The sequence below is a fragment of the Cherax quadricarinatus genome, chromosome 65 (assembly GCF_038502225.1).
Source record: "Cherax quadricarinatus isolate ZL_2023a chromosome 65, ASM3850222v1, whole genome shotgun sequence".
Lineage (NCBI taxonomy): Eukaryota > Metazoa > Arthropoda > Malacostraca > Decapoda > Parastacidae > Cherax > Cherax quadricarinatus.
This window is the reverse complement of record NC_091356.1, coordinates 3,164,150-3,186,812: the sequence shown is the minus strand read 5'-3', so window position 1 is coordinate 3,186,812 and position 22,663 is coordinate 3,164,150. Positions and strand designations below refer to the sequence as shown.

General features: G+C 44.4%; 1 protein-coding gene across 1 annotated transcript in view; it reads left to right on the top strand.

Annotated features, from left to right (window-relative positions):
• Positions 1-22,663, top strand: part of LOC128700581 (multiple epidermal growth factor-like domains protein 6) — a gene marked incomplete at its 3' end in the record, with an annotated part of 145,689 nt that overhangs the window by 32,793 nt on the left and 90,233 nt on the right. Inside the window, 3 exon segments of the mRNA XM_070098865.1 lie at positions 5,785-5,922; positions 11,528-11,612; positions 14,580-15,306. Coding sequence (XP_069954966.1) covers positions 5,785-5,922; positions 11,528-11,612; positions 14,580-15,306 — 950 coding nt within the window.

The following is a 22,663-nucleotide window of genomic DNA, read 5'->3' as shown; positions in this document are numbered from 1 at the left end:
GCTAAGTGCAGTAAAAACGCTGTAATGAAAAGAAGTATCTTGAATATTTAAGAGAAGCAAAACGCTGCACAGAAAAAAAAACGATTAAAAAAGCTGCTGGAAGTTACAGCAGTACACTGTATAATCGTACGGGTTTAGCGCTTCCCCCTTGATTATAATAACAATACAACAGTACAAAGAAGCCCTAATCTATTTACTCGTATTTCAAGAGTAACACAGAGTCGTTGCATAAAGAAGTTAAACAAAAATTTATTCCATTTTTGGAGATGCCTGTGTCACTTTCTTCTGTGCGAGATGATGCACAGAAGAAATTTGCTTTTTTCAATGACTTGGTTATAAAAAAAAGTGAACTTTTCACAGTATTTTGGATACTAGTATTGCCGACAGTAGGTGAAGAAAAGACACATGTGCTGACAACATTTCGCCCTATATTGACCTTTATGAAACGAAACGATCACTATACAAGCTTGCGTGTGTGTTGGGGGGGGGGGGGTAACCAGGTGTTCCATACTTATTTCCTCACAGAATTTTTGACTGTTTTCCAATAAGTCAGGCATTCTCTGGTACACTGATAAGGGAAACATGTTTATCTAAGCCACACCGCAAACAAATGCGAATTTTTTTTTTAGCGAATATCAAAGATTTTTTTTCTCCGCGGCTTAAAAGCCTCGTTGTGTAAGTAGCAATAAATTCCTGGGCGTGTCTGTCGACGAGGCTCTAAATTGGAAAACACACACCATTCACACCCTACACCATTCACACCCTACACAAGATAACCCAGACCTGTGGCCTGCATTATCGTACTCACAGCCGGACTGACAAAGTTGTCCTTCCATTTAACACCGTGTAGGCCCACATAACACGGCAACTCTTGGATCTACACGGCGTGTTCCGACAACGAAGGAGAGAGTCTGTAGAGCAAGCTTTTATTGGGACGATGTTTCGAGCTGTGTAGATAACTTGAAGGTCCACAAAGATCGAAATGCTGTCCTACTAACAGTGTGTATCTAGGTTTTTTTCATTGAGAAATACTTTCTCTACATGCCTCCTCTCGATAGTATTATTACGTATAATTTTACATAAACGACTATTCTCTATCATAGCCTTTAGTTAAATGAATTTCTTCCCAGGAGCTGTATAAACCTCGCGGGTTTTGCGCATCCCCTAAAATATAATTCACCTCGCAAACATTGCTTAAAATTTATAAAAACTCAGTACTATAAGAAATATCTTCGGCTCTTCGACTACCCTCTGTGGACAAATATTTAATTAAGACTCATAACTGGCACCTCCTTGGTTATTTAAAGTGTGATAAAGAGTGAGTGTAGGGGAGACTATTTCGGTGTTAGCGCATAATTACTCTGGTTTCGTTTTGAGGGTAAACTATGATAGACTGATACACACGTTTCACTCCACGGAGATCGCATTCTACCTTCGATATCGCCGTATATATGGCATTTCATAGTATTAGTAAGTCTGCTTAGGTCTTGCATACAAGTACAGTTACACAAGTTTGTTTCTTGGGACATATATTTATATATATGCAAGACAAGCTACGTGGGATGGAAATCATCAGCATCACTATGAATCAGTTTTAACCAAAACAAAAACGCATCATTGTATCTCAACATTCAAGAAAACCCTTAACATTCTCACACAAGAGGCGTGAGCTTGATGCAACATGATGAAAAAATGACTCGAGACAATTTTGATCACTAGTAGAGTGGTGTTAGGTAAAAGTCAACCAGCAAGTTCTGTGAACTTGGTTCATCTCCACGCTAGAGGTAGGAAGGTTGCATGCACCAGGACCTCTTCTCACACTAGAGGAAGGAAGGCTGTATGCACCAGGACCTCCTCTCACACTAGAGGAAGGAAGGTTGCGTGCACCAGGACCTCCTCTCACATTAGAAGGAAGGAAGGTTGCATGCACCAGGACCTCCTCTCACACTAGAGGAAGGAAGGTTGCGTGCACCAGGACCTGCTCTCACACTAGAGGAAGGAAGGTTGCATGCACCAGGACCTCCTCTCACACTAGAGGAAGGAAGGTTGCGTGCACCAGGACCTCCTCTCACATTAGAAGGAAGGAAGGTTGCGTGCACCAGGACCTCCTCTCACACTAGAGGAAGGAAGGTTGCATGCACTAGGACCTCCTCTCACACTAGAGGAAGGAAGGTTGCGTGCACCAGGACCTCCTCTCACATTAGAGGAAGGAAGGTTGCGTGCACCAGGACCTCTTCTCACACTAGAGGAAGGAAGGCTGTATGCACCAGGACCTCCTCTCACATTAGAAGGAAGGAAGGTTGCATGCACCAGGACCTCCTCTCACACTAGAGGAAGGAAGGTTGCATGCACTAGGACCTCCTCTCACACTAGAGGAAGGAAGGTTGCGTGCACCAGGACCTGCTCTCACACTAAAGGAAGGAAGGTCACATGCACCAGGACCTCCTCTCACACTAGAGGAAGGAAGGTTGCGTGCACCAGGACCTCCTCTCACACTAGAAGAAGGAAGGTTGCATGCACCAGGACCTCTCACACTAGAGGAAGGAAGGTTGCGTGCACCAGGACCTGCTCTCACACTAGAGGAAGGAAGGCTGCATGCACCAGGACCTCCTCTCACACTAGAGGAAGGAAGGTTGCATGCACCAGAACCTCCTCTCACACTAGAGGAAGGAAGGTTGCATGCACCAGGACCTCCTCTCACACTAGAAGAAGGAAGTTTGCATGCACCAGAGTTAAATCGGAGGCTGCCATAGTGAAGAGCTCTGTTCCACAAGGCACAGTACTCGCCCCCATCTTATTCCTTATCCTCATATCAGACATAAACAGAGATATACACCACAGCACCGTATCATCCTTTGCGGATGATACTAGGATCTGCATGAGGCTGTCATCTGCTGAGGACGCGGTTAATCTCCAAGAAGATATAAACAAAGTTTTCCAGTGGGCAACGGTAAACAATATGATGTTCAATGAGGACAAATTCCAACTACTCCGTTATGGAAAACTGGAGGAGATAATAACTAGAACAGAGTATACTACTGACTCCGGCCATACAATAGAGCGGAAAAATAATGTAAGGGACCTGGGAGTAGTAATGTCTGAGGATCTCACTTTCAAGGATCACAACAGTGCCACGATCGCACGTGCAAAGAAAATGATAGGATGGATAATGAGAACTTTCAAAACGAGAGATGCCAAGCCCATGATGATCCTTTTCAAATCACTTGTTCTCTCTAGGCTGGAATACTGCTGTACATTAACATCTCCATACAAAGCAGGTGAAATCGCAGATCTAGAGAGTGTACAGAGATCCTTTACTGCACGTATAAGTTCTGTCAAGCACCTTAACTACTGGGAACGCTTGGAAGCACTTGACTTGTACTCGTTGGAACGCAGGAGGGAGAGATATATCATAATCTACACTTGGAAAATCTTGGAAGGAATGGTCCCAAATCTGCACACAGAAATCACTCCCTACGAAAGTAAAAGACTGGGCAGGCGATGCAAAATGCCGCCAATAAAAAGTAGGGGCGCCATTGGTACACTAAGAGAAAACACCATAAGTGTCCGGGGCCCAAAACTGTTCAACAGCCTCCCATCAAGCATTAGGGGAATTGCCAATAAACCCCTGGCTGCCTTCAAGAGAGAGCTGGACAGATACCTAAAGTCAGTGCCGGATCAGTCGGGCTGTGGCTCGTACGTCGGACTGCGTGCGGCCAGCAGTAACAGCCTAGTTGATCAGGCCCTGATCCATCGGGAGGCCTGGTCATGGACCGGGCCGCGGGGGCGTTGATCCCCGGAATAACCTCCAGGTAACCTCCAGGTAACCTCCTCTCACACTAGAGGAAGGAAGGCTGCATGCACCAGGACCTCCTCTCACACTAGAGGAAGGAAGGTTGCGTGCACCAGGACCTCCTCTCACATTAGAAGAAGGAATGTTGCATGCACCAGGACCTCCTCTCACACTAGAGGAAGGAAGGTTGCATGCACCAGGACCTCCTCTCACACTAGAGGAAGGAAGGTTGCGTGCACCAGGACCTCCTCTCACACTAGAAGAAGGAAGGTTGCGTGCACAAGGACCTCCTCTCACACTAGAAGAAGAAAGGTTGCATGTACCAGGACCTCCTCTCACACTAGAGGAAGGAAGGTTGCGTGCACCAGGACCTCCTCTCATACTAAAGGAAGGAAGGTTGCATGCACCAGGACCTCCTCTCACACTAGAAGAAGGAAGGTTGCATGCACCAGGACCTCCTCTCACACTAGAGGAAGGAAGGTTGCGTGCACCAGGACCTGCTCTCACACTAGAGGAAGGAAGGCTGCATGCACCAGGACCTCCTCTCACACTAGAGGAAGGAAGGTTGCATGCACCAGAACCTCCTCTCACACTAGAGGAAGGAAGGTTGCATGCACCAGGACCTCCTCTCACACTAGAAGAAGGAAGGTTGCATGCACCAGGACCTCCTCTCACACTAGAGGGAGGAAGGTTGCATGCACCAGGACCTCTTCTCACACTAGAGGAAGGAAAGCTGCATGCACCAGGACCTCCTCTCACACTAGAGGAAGGAAGGTTGCGTGCACCAGGACCTCCTCTCACATTAGAAGAAGGAAGGTTGCATGCACCAGGACCTCCTCTCACACTAGAGGAAGGAAGGTTGCATGCACCAGGACCTCCTCTCACTCTAGAGGAAGGAAGGTTGCGTGCACCAGGACCTCCTCTCATACTAGAAGAAGGAAGGTTGCATGCACCAGGACCTCCTCTCACACTAAAGGAAGGAAGGTTGCGTGCACCAGGACCTGCTCTCACACTAAAGGAAGGAAGGTTGCATGCACCAGGACCTCCTCTCACACTAGAGGAAGGAAGGTTGCGTGCACCAGGACCTCCTCTCATACTAGAGGAAGGAAGGTTGCATGCACCAGGCCCTTCTCTCACACTAGAGGAAGGGAGGTTGTATATACTGCAACCTCTTACACTACTGGTAGGAAAGTTGATGGTGTTGGCCTATAGGACTGTTAAACTCAAGCTCTTGGGCCTTTTGAAGGCATTGATCTCCAGCTCCTAGACATTTTGGGGAGGGGGGGGTTAACATTATAGCTTCTAGGTCTCCTGAGGGAGTTGAACTGCTTCTCTTCTGTCTTTAGCACATTCTCACATCAAGAGTGATAAACGTCAACCATTCTGTTCTGTTTTTTCCTCTGCTACCTCGCTGATAGAAGTTTTATGGTGCATTTTCTAATTTCTTTATTTGTAGCAAAATATCCTTTATGTTATTGTGAGCTAAGATAAATGAAATGTGCGGGTTATTTGTGTATTGTTCCTGTCAAGGTATTGTGCCTTTGTTGTGTTGTCGTAAACAGTTTGTATTGTGGTGTTCAAGGTGGCGTCTGACTGCTGAAATGAGAGAAAAATTTGTATTTTCAGATATATAAAGAACCAGTATTATGATACACTATATTACTGTATCATTACTTAGTATAATGTATTACTTTGCTTTAATTTAATGTCATATTTCCATTAATATCACGTCTGAAACCTATGCAATGGTGCGTGTTGATATTTATTTTTCATAGCGTGTCAACACACAGGGAGAAGAAATGTTAAGGTGATCCGCCACTCACTTTCCATTCCTCCCTTTCTTCCTCCATCCCTCCCTTCCTCCCTCCACCCCTTCCTTCCTTTCTTCCTCACTACCTTTCTCGATCCATCCCTCCCTCTCTTCCTGCCTTCTGTATTTAGAGACGAACGCTGTAACACTTGTTAACCTGTGGTACATGTCTCCTGGCCAGGCCTCAGGTGTGTGAGTACCAGCGGCAGCTGCAGGTGCAGGTGAAGGTACCTACTCTTCACACCTTCACCGCCTCCGTCAGAGTCTACCGTCCCGGCTGCTACACCAACACCCCCACCTGTGTCCACTACGAGAGGAGGTGAGTGCAACCCACCACACCATCAAAATCTAATATATATATATATATATATATATATATATATATATATATATATATATATATATATATATATATATATATATATATATATATAGTGAATTAACGCTTGACAATCATCGGCACGGGTGAATCGTTGGGCATGTTTTCTTACACCTGCTGCCCCTGTTCACCTAGCAGCAAGTAGGTACCTTGGGTGTTAGTCGATCATTGTGAGTCGCATCCTGGGGGGTGGTAGTATACCTCAGATAGGACAGGCTTTTGAAATGAGATGTTGGGTAGCAGCTCTTACCTTGTAAAATCGATGTGTAAAAAAAGGGGGGTTTTACACTAAATGGCTTAAGCTTTCTACTGTCATTATGGTTATTATTATCAAGGTGCTTGTAGGGATCTCGGAGAACTTTTAGTCGAGTCTTTCATCATTATCAGATTAATGAGATTTATAACTGATGCTAGTTAATTTAATAAAATAGAAAGAAATGTTTTTGTGTGAGCTATGTTCTAACTCAATAAACTACAATGTCATGATTGTAAATAACTCATCACGATGAAGGTTCGAACCCATGGAAAGCCAGTCCTAAAACTAAAAGGCCAGTGTGTTTTATTCATAATGTTTTCTATTTAATCTTTGTATTTCTTGTGAATGCTATATATATTTCTTTATTGACTAGCCTCCCGAGGCACGTTATAAGATCAGCAGCGACGCCTAAATACGAAAAAAATAAGTAACTCAAGACCTTTGGAAAGGTGAACGAAGATATTTTTACAATATTCATTACACATCTAAGACCCATTATAGAGTATGAAAGCAGTCATTCAGAACGAGGCTGACTTGGGCGAACGTTACCTCATCTCTGGAAGAGCATGGAATAAGAGGAGATATAATCACGGCATACAAAATACTCCAAGGAAAAGACAAGTTAGACGACGAATATTCAAATTTAGAAGCTACAATGATACAAAAATTCTCAGACATTCATGAACGCAACAGACAGACAAATGTTACAGACAGACGAATGCTACAGTTATTCGTGAATTTATAAGTAAATAACGACATATATCATTCCATTAAACCAAAACTTTAGAGACGGGATCAAAAGCTGGAGCCCAACACCGGCAAACTGGGCAAGATAAATACAGCTAGGTAAACACACACAGCAGCCAAAGTCAAGTGCAGTTTTCACACTGCTTACAGGCCCGGGAGTACACAAACAAACCACCGCCCCTTAATTCAGGTTGTCGCCACCCTACACCATGCATAAACACTCACCCAAAACTACGGTGACCGACAGTTTTTGCGACTCACTCCCTCTCACTAGAACAGCGTTTATATAGTTTTTTCTGTCCTTTTGATCGTCGACTGTGAGTATATTTTAAGAGTGGGGACCACTGTAGTGACAGGTCATCGAAGCAGACATGTCTGGTCTTTTCAGCTGCAGGAGCCACAGATGAGAGCAGATGAATCTGGTGTCATCAGCTGCAGATATCATAGCCAGGAGCAGACAAGTCTAGTGTCGTTTTCAGCTTCAGATAAAACAGATGGAGCACACAAGATCAATATCAGCATCACTTCCATACGTCATAAGTGGGAGCATGCTTATCTGGTGTCATCAGCTGCAGACTCCACACCTGATGTCACAGGATCATCAACCTACTGTCATAATTGTTGTTTTATTTACAACATGGGTCACAAAGCGCCATATCCTGCTACTAGCATATCTAGGCAATAATGACTGTGTGGGCCAGCAGGTTGCTAACAGCAACAGCCTGACTGAACGGGTTATCAACGAGAGTCTTGCATCACAGCAGGCTAGAAGTACCCTCGAAATTAGTCACTGCTGTGTCATCCCCTCATATTTTGCATATTTCTCCCAACAACTACTTTAAACTGATATCCCGTAGGAACAACCAGAGGCTAAACCAAAGTTACATAATAGTCACATGACTCGACCCCCTCTTCAGTTTTTCTAAGCGATGAAATTCGTAGTCCTTTCATTTTTTAAATAAGCTGAGTTTAATCCTGAGAAGTATATACAAAGTAAATCATTTATAAAATGAAAATAGTACTGTCTTTAAGCTTGCTGTTATCATTGAGGTGAACAAAATACTTTGTTGCCTTTAAAGTTTGTTTCCTCAAGGTGCGTCACTACGACCGCATTTGATTTGTCAGCTAGTGTAAAAAAAATAGTTTCTCGTTCAAAAATTTCTGAATCTCTACTGATAATTTGATACACCTGAGCGCCTTCACGCTGTTTGTGTATTTTAGTATAGTGATCGTTCTGAGTTAATAAGAGAATGATTCTTCAGCTCGGCTTCAAACCTGAACTGATTAATGGTTTGATTTAGTTTTGAACTGTGTATTACCTAATATGCTATATTTTTAACGAAATTTAGATATTAATTTCCATATGATAACTCGTGAATGCCTCTTCTGATTCACTTCACATCTTCCAAGCTAATATTTAACTGCTAATATTTAACTTATGTCTCACTCTGCACTATTCCAATCGCGTGTATTGAGGTACAAGGGGCTGGGGTAATGCAATACGGGGACACCTTTCTGATCGTGTTAGCACCGAAAAACATTTGCTTTTCTTGCTAGATTCTCACCGTCAGTTTCATAACGCTCCGTGTAAACCTGGAAATCTTGTTTAATCTTAAGTCTGAGGAGAGTTAGATACGCTAGAGAAGCTAGAAAATATTCAAGTTTGACCAAGTGTCACTTGTAGTACAATATAGGGTTGCCAGGTGCTCACTTATGTGGAAAGATGGTTGCTACATAACACGTTCCCGGGGAGACTTACCTCGATGATAGACCTATAGCTTAAATATCTAAGAAAATAGGCATTGGATGCGAGACTTGCAAATTGTTACCTGGTGGTTACCTGGGTAGTAATGAAGGGTTTGGGCTGCCCACACACGCTCAACCTTCCCCTGTGTCTGAAAATTAGTCCCTTTATAGGAAAGTGATCTCCAGACACCGCCAGAAATGTGATCATGGGTGTGAGGTACCGACTTAATATTAGTTTGTTGATGTTATTGTATTGAGGTGGAACTTCTAGCTACTTGTGTGTATTTAGAAGGAAGCTTAGATTCATTATTATAAGGGGATTTAAGTTATGATTTTATTGCTACGGTTGTCAGTAAATCCCAAGAATGTATATGTGTGTATCCTGGTCAACTTTTGCCTCTGTAATTGCTACATAGGAGAAGGGAGAATAGAATTTGTTTTAATAAATCTTGTAATTATACAAGGCGTCTAGAGAGCCTATCTTCTCCACATGGCGACGGACGTTACCAAGACTATGTTTACAGTGAGAATCACTATGTGGAGGTAAAAGAATGATTTGTCTTTTCTTTTAATGCTGTATCTTTAGTTTACTTGTAGATGATCCCATGGTCCATGGACCCTGCGACCCGGTCCAAGTTTAGGCCTCCTGGGTAATAGTCTGATCAGACTGTTGGTTAACAGGCTACTTCGAGGTTCGTCTAGCAGTGGTGTGAACTTGAAATGTAAACAATATTTATGAATGTGCTTTCTAGACCCATCATATTTCATTGCCATGAAACTAATGACAGCTAACCCTTTCAGTAGGAAGCCCTGATGCTGGTGATGGGTTCTTATCCTCTCCTTCCTTCCGTCTCCAGGCGTTGTGTGATCACTGTGTTTTATATATCAGTATTCATTACCGACAAGATGATGAATTAGCCACATGTGCAACATCTGGAAATCACCAGCTCCTGGGCTCAAGAACTTATTACCTCATATTCCACTATATGCTGTACATATTTATATTATGTCACTATTATACTGATAAAGCCACTGGATGGTATCTACAAGACACCCAGATTTTGCACATGTGTCTGATTCATCACTTGTTGGCTTTTCGACATGAATATGATGATATCCGCAGTGGACCCTTGTAGCAGCAGCAGTAATGTGACTGACAGTTATAATTAATATTACACCTGAAAGAAGACAAGCAATAATACTGTTTGGGTCATACACCGCCTGGATAAATTGCCGGGTCAAAACTGTCACTCTGTTGGAGGTTCCTCCCTCCAGTGACTGAATCATCAACAATATGACTGACAAGCCATCAACAATGTGAGTAACTTATCATCAATGTAACTGCAAGGAATCTTAGCTTCTCTCCTTTTCCACTACTCAAAGCAGATTACCTCCCATTTCCCAGGCGGTGTATAATCCTTACAATTAAATGCTTGGAGCTTTTCTCTATGTAATTTCTTTCTTAGTAACAGAGTTGATGCGCTCTTCTGTCTTCTCACTCAAGTCCATTTTCGTCTTGTATGCAACTTGCAGATAACAAGTGGACTGCATATTACGAACATGGTCTAACAAGTGCCTTATAGGGAATCAATATTATTTCTAGCATTTCGTGTTAGAAATATCTAGCTATGAAACCTAGGATGAGTTAAAGTAGGGTGTCTCCTACTCTGCCAAGGTACACAGTAGGAGACATGTCCACACTGTGACATCCATTGTCGGGTTCCTGACGCTTCCTAAACTAAACTCACGGATGATGTAGGACAGTCAAGGACGATGTAGCACACTCACGGATGATGTAGCACACTCACGGATGATGTAGGACGGTCACGGATGATGTAGCACACTCATGGATGATGTAGCACACTCACGGATGATGTAGCACACTCACGGATGATGTAGGACGGTCACGGATGATATAGAACAGTCAAGGACGATGTAGCACACTCACGGATGATGTAGCACACTCACGAATGATGTAGCACACTCACGGATGATGTAGCACACTCACGGATGATGTAGCACACTCACGGATGATGTAGCACACTCACGGATGATGTAGCACACTTACGGATGATGTAGGACACTCACGGATGATGTAGGACACTCACTGATGATGTAGGACACTCGCGGATGATGTAGGACACTCACGAATGATGCAAGACAATACTAAACATCTCGGAAAATTCTTTGTTAATATGTCACATATGGTGAGCAGCAAATTTATCGATTTATGTTATTCAGGCCAAATTAGATTAGACTTACTTAGGTTAGATTGCTCTACCAATGAAAATTAGCCATTACATAGCACAACTGCAATTTAAGAAATATATGTTAAAGGCGGTGAAGAGTTCGGTGGCGCGAACAGAAAGATGGCGAGCCACCGAGCGTAGTACAATACTCAGTCAGATAATCACTGTTCAAGACTCCTTAAGCAGTCACCCAAGTGCCATATTACAACAATGATATACGGTCTGTTGAGAGGAAGGGCATCATAGTAACACTTAGCTACTATCAAATTGGGGATAGATCTTCGAGTGTGTGAATATATTATGCAGAACAACCACTGTGAAAAATAGTGAAATTCCAAGCACTTTTGTGATTTTTTACATTATCAAGGAACTGTAAAATTATAAGATGTTCCTTGATAACGTGAGAAATCACGAAAGCCCTTGGAATTTCAATAATTTTTCACAGTGGTTGTTTTGTATATTGTGATATCGATAACCTGTTTACTGTGAGCTTATTTTAAATATGTATTTAATGAAGTGTTGTTACTGTACTTACCGTGTGTTTCAGGACGCAGTATAAGACAGTATATCAGGACCAGAACCAGGTCGACACCCGCAGAGTCTTCGCCTGCTGCCCAGGATGGTCGACACAGGTCAGTTGACCTGCCAGGGTAAACACTGACAGTGCCCTCCACATCTGCCAGTGTTAACACTGACAGTGACCTCTACAACTACCAGGGTTAACACTGACAGTGACCTCTACAGCTACCAGGGTTAACACTGACAGTGACCTCTACAACTACCAGGGTTAACACTGACAGTGACCTCTACAACTGCCAGGGTTAACACTGACAGTGACCTCTACAACTACCAGGGTTAACACTGACAGTGACCTCTACAGCTACCAGGGTTAACACTGACAGTGACCTCTACAACTACCAGGGTTAACACTGACAGTGACCTCTACAACTGCCAGGGTTAACACTGACAGTGACCTCTACAACTGCCAGGGTTAACACTGACAGTGACCTCTACAACTACCAGGGTTAACACTGACAGTGACCTCTACAACTACCAGTGTTAACACTGACAGTGACCTCTACAACTACCAGGGTTAACACTGACAGTGACCTCTACAACTACCAGGGTTAACACTGACAGTGACCTCTACAACTACCAGGGTTAACACTGACAGTGACCTCTACAACTACCAGGGTTAACACTGACAGTGACCTCTACAACTACCAGGGTTAACACTGACAGTGACCTCTACAACTACCAGGGTTAACACCGACAGTGACCTCTACAACTACCATGGTTAACACCGACAGTGACCTCTACAACTACCAGGGTTAACACTGACAGTGACCTCTACAACTACCAGGGTTAACACTGACAGTGACCTCTACAACTACCAGGGTTAACACTGACAGTGACCTCTACAACTACCAGGGTTAACACTGACAGTGACCTCTACAACTACCAGGGTTAACACTGACAGTGACCTCTACAACTACCAGGGTTAACACTGACAGTGACCTCTACAACTACCAGGGTTAACACTGACAGTGACCTCTACAACTACCAGGGTTAACACTGACAGTGACCTCTACAACTACCAGGGTTAACACTGACAGTGACCTCTACAACTACCAGGGTTAACACTGACAGTGACCTCTACAACTACCAGGGTTAACACTGACAGTGACCTCTACAACTACCAGGGTTAACACTGACAGTGACCTCTACAACTACCAGGGTTAACACTGACAGTGACCTCTACAACTACCAGGGTTAACACTGACAGTGACCTCTACAACTACCAGGGTTAACACTGACAGTGACCTCTACAACTACCAGGGTTAACACTGACAGTGACCTCTACAACTACCAGGGTTAACACTGACAGTGACCTCTACAACTACCAGGGTTAACACTGACAGTGACCTCTACAACTACCAGGGTTAACACTGACAGTGACCTCTACAACTACCAGGGTTAACACTGACAGTGACCTCTACAACTACCAGGGTTAACACTGACAGTGACCTCTACAACTACCAGGGTTAACACTGACAGTGACCTCTACAACTACCAGGGTTAACACTGACAGTGACCTCTACAACTACCAGGGTTAACACTGACAGTGACCTCTACAACTACCAGGGTTAACACTGACAGTGACCTCTACAACTACCAGGGTTAACACTGACAGTGACCTCTACAACTACCAGGGTTAACACTGACAGTGACCTCTACAACTACCAGGGTTAACACTGACAGTGACCTCTACAACTACCAGGGTTAACACTGACAGTGACCTCTACAACTACCAGGGTTAACACTGACAGTGACCTCTACAACTACCAGGGTTAACACTGACAGTGACCTCTACAACTACCAGGGTTAACACTGACAGTGACCTCTACAACTACCAGGGTTAACACTGACAGTGACCTCTACAACTACCAGGGTTAACACTGACAGTGACCTCTACAACTACCAGGGTTAACACTGACAGTGACCTCTACAACTACCAGGGTTAACACTGACAGTGACCTCTACAGCTACCAGTGTTAACAGACTTCTCAGTAAACATAATATATTATCTTGGATATAATTTACACTGTCTTGTGATTTTTATTCCATTATGTTGATCAGAAACACTGATTCTTTTCTGTGCAGCAGAGACGTGCATTGTCTCTGCTGCACAAAAAAGACAACGTTTCGCTCTTTTGTAAAGTTCTATCAAGCTTTTAGGACTTTCTAAACATCTACAAAGGGGGAAACGTTGACATAGAAAGAGCGTCTTCCTATGTCTCTTCATTACTGTTGACAGTTCAGTTTTTTGATAAACGATGTTATTATTCAACTAAAAACCTCAACTTACGCATCAGTGTTTCTTATATAGTAGAGTTTTCATACATTTTCTTAACTAGATTTTTATTTTCTTGAAAATATTTGGGTGACATTACCGAATTTGTAGCATTAAGAGAAATGTTTTTAATCTCTGACATTCATTACTTATCCAGTATACTGTGCTTACCTGGTCACAGCCTGGTCACAGCCTGGTCACAGCCTGGTCACAGCCTGGTCACAGACCGGGCCGCGGGGGCGTTGACCTCCGGAATTCTCTCCAGGTAACTACCTATATGTAGTTGCAGGAGTGGGTTCGCAGCTCCTGGACCATGCAGTCCTAGTAGGATTGTATGGTCCAGTGGATTAGAGCGTTGTGAATTTTTGCTCACCATGATGCGGGCTAAAACAACACGGGTTCGACCCTCCAGCTAGTCGCAGTGTTGTGATTGATTAAATACCAGTTGTTCGTGGTTTCAATATATATATATATATATATATATATATATATATATATATATATATATATATATATATATATATATATATTCTCACTGTGTATCAAAGTACACAGTACTTTTACCACAGAGCCAGACCCCGGGCATAATACTGTGATGCAGAGTGCGCAGGTTCGAATTCTGCTGTGGACTGAGAGAGAGAATGTTTGTAAGTTATATCGCCCGTTTAATATGAAGTTTCCCGTTCTTGAAGTGCTTACTTCATTGTGTGTGTGAGAGTAATAACTATTTTTTTCTGTCCATTAGGATAAGGTGAAAGATGGAGAGCAAACAGAGGAAGTAAAGGGAGGTGATGGAGGATGCTCCATCAAGGCAAAAAGTCCATCGTCTAATGGTGGTCAGGAAATAATACATGAAGGAGAGGTGTACTATCTGGTCGTCGATCCTCAAGATAACAGCAGCAGCTCTGACACAGATAAAGATCTAAAACGACTGGTCGTCAGCGCAGGAAGAGCCAGAGAGAGAGATGAAGACAAAATCTCCTTGGAACAGCTTACAGACTCGAATGAGTATAATAAACATGGAAGGAATAGAGGTGTTAGTCACTACCCCATTACACAAGATATCTACAAAGAAAATCTTGATTCCAGCAATCACAACTTCGTACCTTTGGCACGTAATGCTAGAAGAGAGACTTTGAGGGACCAACCACATCAACAGCCACCAGTTACATCAACCACAAGTCCTCAACCACCATCAGTCACAACCACCAGACGCCATCTAAAAGCAACCTCTAGCACAATAAACAGACGCCATCATGGCCACCAACACAGAACCTTCCTCGCTAGCCAAACCACACCCAACACTGGTCGACGTCGCCAGCGCCACCACAGAGGAAGGTCTCCCACCAGCAGAGATCATAACGTCGACGTCAAGACGACTCACATCTCAGGGAGCGACAGTTACCGCCATCGCCACAGCATCAATGACACCCGCTATGACGCATACAGCTACACCATCATCATGACTGATGGTAAGCTAATGCCCCTTTTACTAGAAGGCTAAAGGAGAAATTTAGAGAGAGAGAGAGAAAGAGAGAGACAGACAGAAAGACAGAATCTTGAGAAGTTAACTTTTAAATTACATGACAGTACAAGATCAGCGTAAAATGGTCATGTTTTAAAAGGCACATCAACATTATATATGCCTTTAAATGTCTCCCACCTGAAAGTTAAACGAAGAGAGTGTGTGCTTGAATAAAGAAGAGGGAGGTGGGGGATATTGGTGATGGAAGGGGAAATAGAGGGGTTGGCAGAGCTAGGAGAGAGGTGCTTGGAGGGAGGAGGAGGAGCCCAAACGCTGGGAAAGAGAGAGCTAGGAGAGAGGAGCTAGGAGAGAGGTGCTAGGAGAGAGGTGCTAGGAGAGAGGTGCTAGGAGGGAGGTGCTAGGAGAGAGGTGCTAGGAGGGAGGTGCTAGGAGAGAGGTGCTAGGAGAGAGGTGCTAGGAGGGAGGTGCTAGGGGAGAGGTGCTAGTAGAGAGGTGCTAGGAGTGAGGTGCTAGGAGTGAGGTGCTAGGAGGGAGGTGCTAGGAGAGAGGTGCTAGGAGGGAGGTGCTAGGAGAGAGGTGCTAGGAGAGAGGGGCTAGGAGGGAGGTGCTAGGAGAGAGGTGCTAGGAGGGAGGTGCTAGGAGAGAGGTGCTAGGAGAGAGGTGCTAGGAGGGAGGTGCTAGGAGAGAGGTGCTAGGAGGGAGGTGCTAGGAGGGAGGTGCTAGGAGGGAGGTGCTAGGAGGGAGATGCTAGGAGAGTGGTGCTAGGAGAGAGGTGCTAGGAGAGAGGTGCTAGGAGGGAGGTGCTAGGAGAGAGGTGCTAGGAGGGAGGTGCTAGGAGGGAGGTGCTAGGAGAGAGGTGCTAGGAGAGAGGTGCTAGGAGAGAGGTGCTAGGAGAGAGGTGCTAGGAGGGAGGTGCTAGGAGGGAGGTGCTATGAGAGAGGTGCTATGAGAGAGGTGCTATGAGAGAGGTGCTATGAAAGAGGTGCTATGAGAGAGGTGCTATGAGAGAGGTGCTATGAGAGAGGTGCTATGAGAGAGGTGCTATGAGAGAGGTGCTAGGAGGGAGGTGCTAGGAGAGAGGTGCTATGAGAGAGGTGCTATGAGAGCGGTGCTATGAGAGAGGTGCTATGAGAGAGGTGCTATGAGAGAGGTGCTATGAGAGAGGTGCTAGGAGGGAGGTGCTAGGAGAGAGGTGCTAGGAGGGAGGTGCTATGAGAGAGGTGCTATGAGAGAGGTGCTATGAGAGAGGTGCTAGGAGAGAGGTGCTAGGAGAGAGGTGCTAGGAGGGAGGTGCTAGGAGAGAGGTGCTAGGAGAGAGGTGCTAGGAGAGAGGTGCTAGGAGAGAGGTGCTAGGAGGGAGGTGCTATGAGAGAGGTGCTATGAGAGAGGTGCTATGAGAGAGGTGCTATGAGAGAGGTGCTATGAGAGAGGTGCTATGAGAGAGGTGCTATGAGAGAGGTGCTAGGAGAGAGGTGCTAGGAGAGAGGTGCTAGGAGAGAGGTGCTAGGAGGGAGGTGCTAGGAGAGAGGTGCTAGGAGGGAGGTGCTATGAGAGAGGTGCTATGAGAGAGGTGCTATGAGAGAGGTGCTATGAGAGAGGTGCTAGGAGAGAGGTGCTAGGAGAGAGGTGCTAGGAGAGAGGTGCTAGGAGGGAGGTGCTAGGAGGGAGGTGCTAGGAGAGAGGTGCTAGGAGAGAGGTGCTAGGAGAGAGGTGCTAGGAGAGAGGTGCTAGGAGAGAGGTGCTAGGAGAGAGGTGCTAGGAGGGAGGTGCTAGGAGAGAGGTGCTAGGAGGGAGGTGCTAGGAGAGAGGTGCTAGGAAAGAGGTGCTAGGAGAGAGGTGCTAGGAGGCAGGTGCTAGGAGGTGCTAGGAGAGAGGTGCTAGGAGAGAGGTGCTAGGAGAGAGGTGCTAGGAGGGAGGTGCTAGGAGAGAGGTGCTAGGAGAGAGGTGCTAGGAGAGAGGTGCTAGGAGGGAGGTGCTAGGAGAGAGGTGCTAGGAGAGAGGTGCTAGGAGAGAGGTGCTAGGAGAGAGGTGCTAGGAGGGAGGTGCTAGGAGAGAGGTGCTAGGAGGGAGGTGCTAGGAGAGAGGTGCTAGGAGAGAGATTCTAGGAGGGAGGTGCTAGGAGAGAGGTGCTAGGAGGGAGGTGCTAGGCGAGAGGGGCTAAGAGAGAGGTGCTAGGAGAGAAGTGCTAGGAGAGAAGTGCTAGGAGAGAGGTGCTAGGAGAGAGGTGCTAGGAGGGAGGTGCTAGGAGAGAGGTGCTAGGAGAGAGGTGCTAGGAGGGAGGTGCTAGGAGAGAGGTGCTAGGAGAGAGGTGCTAGGAGAGAGGTGCTAGGAGAGAGGTGCTAGGAGGGAGGTGCTAGGAGGGAGGTGCTAGGAGAGAGGTGCTAGGAGAGAGGTGCTAGGAGAGAGGTGCTAGGAGAGAGGTGCTAGGAGAGAGGTGCTAGGAGAGAGGTGCTAGGAGGGAGGTGCTAGGAGAGAGGTGCTAGGAGGGAGGTGCTAGGAGAGAGGTGCTAGGAGAGAGGTGCTAGGAGGGAGGTGCTAGGAGAGAGGTGCTAGGAGAGAGGTGCTAGGAGGGAGGTGCTAGGAGAGAGGTGCTAGGAGAGAGGTGCTAGGAGAGAGGTGCTAGGAGAGAGGTGCTAGGAGAGAGGTGCTAGGAGAGAGGTGCTAGGAGAGAGGTGCTAGGAGGGAGAATATCACTAATTAATTTTAGTCACTAGATAATAATGGTGATAATGACAAAAATAACATTAATAAGTATAAATCGTCATAAATATTTTTTTTATAATTTAGGACTTATAAAAGGAACCAAATTTTCTTGTCTGTGGGAGTCCATCACTTTCCCTCAAGTGACTTTCCCTGAAGTGACTTTCCCTGAAGTGACTTTCCCTGAAGTGACTTTCCCTGAAGTGACTTTCCCTCAAGTGACTTTCCCTCAAGTGACTTTCCCTCAAGTGACTTTCCCTCAAGTGACTTTCCCTCAAGTAACTTTCCCTCAAGTGAGTTTCCCTCAAGTGACTTTCCCTCAAGTGACTTTCCCTGAAGTAACTTTCCCTCAAGTAACTTTCCCTCAAGTGACTTTCCTTCAAGTGACTTTCCCTCAAGTGACTTTCCTTCAAATGACTTTCCCTCAAGTGACTTTCCTTCAAGTGACTTTCCCTCAATTGACTTTCCTTCAAATGACTTTCCCTCAAGTGACTTTCCCTCAAGTGACTTTCCCTTAAGTGACTTTCCCTCAAATGACTTTCCCTCAAGTGACTTTCCCTCAAGTGACTTTCCTTCAAATGACTTTCCCTCAAGTGACTTTCCCTCAAGTGACTCTCCTTCAAATGACTTTCCTTCAAATGACTTTCCCTCATGTGACTTTCCCTCATGTGACTTTCCCTCATGTGACTTTCCCTCATGTGACTTTCCCTCATGTGACTTTCCCTCATGTGACTTTCCCTCATGTGACTTTCTTTCAAATGACTTTCCTTCAAATGACTTTCCTTCAAATGACTTTCCCTCAAGTGACTTTCCCTCAAATGACTTTCCTTCAAATGACTTTCCCTCAAGTGACTTTCCCTCAAGTGACTTTCCTTCAAATGACTTTCCCTCAAGTGACTTTCCCTCATGTGACTTTCCCTCATGTGACTTTCCCTCATGTGACTTTCCCTCATGTGACTTTCTTTCAAATGACTTTCCTTCAAATGACTTTCCTTCAAATGACTTTCCCTCATGTGACTTTCCCTCAAGTGACTTTCCCTCAAATGACTTTCCCTGAGATCACTGTTCCCTGAAATGTTAAATCTCACCAGTTAGCTTTATTACACAGTTCACGTCACAGAGGTTTTATTACACAGTTTCGGTCACAGAGGTTTTATTACACAGTTCACGTCACAGAGGTTTTATTACACAGTTTCGGTCACAGAGGTTTTATTACACAGTTCACGTCACAGAGGTTTTATTACACAGTTCCGGTCACAGAAGTTTTATTACACAGTTCCGGTCACAGAAGTTTTATTACACAGTTCCGGTCACAGAAGTTTTATTACACAGTTTCGGTCACAGAGGTTTTATTACACAGTGTCGGTCACAGAAGTTTTATTACACAGTTTCGGTCACAGAGGTTTTATTACACAGTTTCGGTCACAGAAGTTTTATTACACAGTTTCGGTCACAGAAGTTTTATTACACAGTTTCGGTCACAGAAGTTTTATTACACAGTTTCGGTCACAGAGGTTTTATTACACAGTGTCGGTCACAGAAGTTTTATTACACAGTTTCGGTCACAGAAGTTTTATTACACAGTTTCGGTCACAGAAGTTTTATTACACAGTTTCGGTCACAGAGGTTTTATTACACAATATTTCGCACACAGGAAGGTTTCTCAAATATTATTTGAAAAAGGTCAGCTGGGAGCGATACGATTGCAGATAATAGCTGTGATAGAATTTATTTAATATTACTCCAGTAATACTGATATTACTCCAGTAATACTGATATTACTCCAGTAATACTGATATTACTCCAGTATTCAGTGGTCAGTCGTCACGTGAGGTCACAGACCCTGAGCTGCTTTGGGGATTAGCGTGGACGGTTACAAAGCATGGCTTGCTTCTGCAGTGTTTTAAAAGCTGAGGTTGGAGAGTTGAAGGAGGAGGTCTTGCTTCTCCAGAAGGAGATTAGGAGGCTGAAGGTCCACCTCAATGGGCCTGGGAGAGAGTGTGAGGTGGTTGGAGATGTGGGGAATGAGGCTTCTAGCAGTGAGGTGCAGTCTGTCTCTCACTGTGAGGAGGCTGTAGGTGGGGAGGTAGCAACGGCTACCAGCAGTGAGGTGCAGCCCAGCACCTGCTACAAGTGGCGAGTTGTTCACAGTAATGGGAGGCGCATCAGAGTAAGGAAAGTTAAGAGTGAAGATCTGAAGGTAGGAAATCGCTTCTCTGTTCTCCAGGATGAATGTACTTCAGTGGCCAGTGAAGGTAAGGGTACTACTGCCCCTGCTAATGAAGGTAAGCGCATTCTTGTGGTTGGTGACTCTCAGGTAAGATATGTTGACCGTGCTTTTTGTAATAGGAATAAGAAGATGAGAGATAGAGTGTGCTTCCCTGGAGCTGGTGTTGGGGACATTGTCAACAGGCTGGATAATATCATGTCAGGTAATGGGAACAAGCCCATTATCTGTCTCAGTGCTGGTGGAAATGATATTGGGAAGGGTAGGAGAGAAGAGCTGCTAGATAAGTACAGGTCAGCTATAGATTTCATTAAGTCTAAGGGAGGGATCCCAATCATATGTAGCATCTTGCCTAGAAGGGGAGTAGGAAATGAATGGTTGTCTAGGGCAATTGGTGTAAATTGCTGGCTAGACAGATACTGCAAGGAACTTGCAATCCCATTCATTGACAACTGGAACAACTTTTATGGCAAACATGATATGTATGCAAGGGATGGGGTACATCTCTCTGGGGCAGGGGTGGTAGCACTTGCAGACTCGATTGAGAAGGCCATTGGTGAAATGCCTATGATTTTAAACTGATGGAAGATAGAGGTATGGGTGTGTGTGGGAAACAAGCAGGTTGCAACACTAGGGTTGGAAACAGTAAATGTATAAAAGGCATTCAGCATGAAGTTATAAATAAAGACAATAGAACAGGTCAGCAAACAAAGGGGGACAGCAGAGGGCAGCAAGGGACTAGCTCCCTTAAGGTTTACTATACTAATAGCAGGAGTGTTAGAAATAAGATAGATGAGCTAAGATTAATTGCAAGTGCAGGAAACATAGATATTATTGCTATAACAGAGACCTGGCTCAATCTGAAAGATAGAGAGATGCCCTCTGAATGTCACATACAAGGCTATAAATTATTCCACACTGACAGGGTCAACAGGAAAGGTGGTGGAGTAGCGATGTATGTCAGAGACAATTTAAATTGTTGTGTTAGACAAGATATTAAATTAGAAGCGTCAGCCACTGAATCTGTTTGGTTACAGCTTCTCGAGGGCCGAGAAAAACTAATTTTGGGTGTGATTTACAGGGCCCCAAATCTTGATAGGGAGTGCAGTAAACTTCTATGGGACGAAATTCGTAAGGCATCTACATACGAAAATGTTGTGCTAATGGGAGATTTCAACTATAGACAGATTGACTGGAGCAATTTGACAGGAAATTTAGAGTCGGGTGACTTTCTTGATTCGATCCAGGATTGTTTTTTAAAACAGTTTGTGACAGAGCCAACTAGGGGAAATAACCTCCTTGACTTGGTTCTTGCCAGTAGGGAAACACTAATTAATAATCTTGAGGTTAATGATGAGCTTGGGGAGAGTGATCACAAATCACTCAGTTTTAACATATTATGGAATTCCCCTAATAATGGCAATCAAGTCTCCGTCCCTGACTTTCGCTTGGCTGATTTCATAGGACTGAAAAATTACTTAGGTGGGCTGAACTGGAATGACCTGACTAAGGGTCAGGTAGGTGGTGATGGTTGCCGATATGATGCTTTCCAGGGCATAGTTCTAGCTGCTCAGTCAAATTATGTTCCAAATAGGGAAATCAGATCAAACAAAAATGATCCTAAATGGATGAACAATAGATTAAAATATCTGATTGGTCAAAAGAGAGGCATATATAGGCAAATCAAAAGAGGAGAGGGGCAATTAAGAAATCGATATATTCAGTTAAAGAGAGAAATAAAAAAGGGAATTAGAAAAGCAAAAAGAGATTATGAGGTTAAAGTTGCAAGAGAATCGAAGACTAACCCAAAAGGATTCTTTCAGGTATACAGAAGTAAGATCAGGGACAAGATAGGCCCACTCAAAAGTTCCTCGGGTCAGCTCACTGACAGTGATAAGGAAATGTGTAGAATTTTTAACACATACTTCCTCTCAGTTTTTACACAGGAGGATACCAGCGATATTCCAGTAATGATAAATTATGTAGAACAGGACGATAATAAACTGTGTACTATTAGGGTCACAAGTGACATGGTCCTTAGGCAAATAGATAAATTAAAACCTAACAAATCCCCAGGCCCTGATGAACTGTATGCAAGGGTTCTAAAGGAATGTAAAGAGGAGCTTAGCACACCTTTGGCTAATCTTTTCAACATATCACTACAAACTGGCATGGTGCCAGATAAGTGGAAAATGGCAAATGTGATACCTATTTTCAAAACAGGTGACAGGTCCTTAGCTTCGAACTATAGACCAATAAGCCTAACCTCCATAGTGGGAAAATTTATGGAATCAATAATTGCCGAGGCAGTTCGTAGCCACCTTGAAAAGCATAAATTAATCAACGAATCTCAGCATGGTTTTACAAAGGGGCGTTCCTGCCTTACGAATTTATTAACTTTTTTCACTAAGGTATT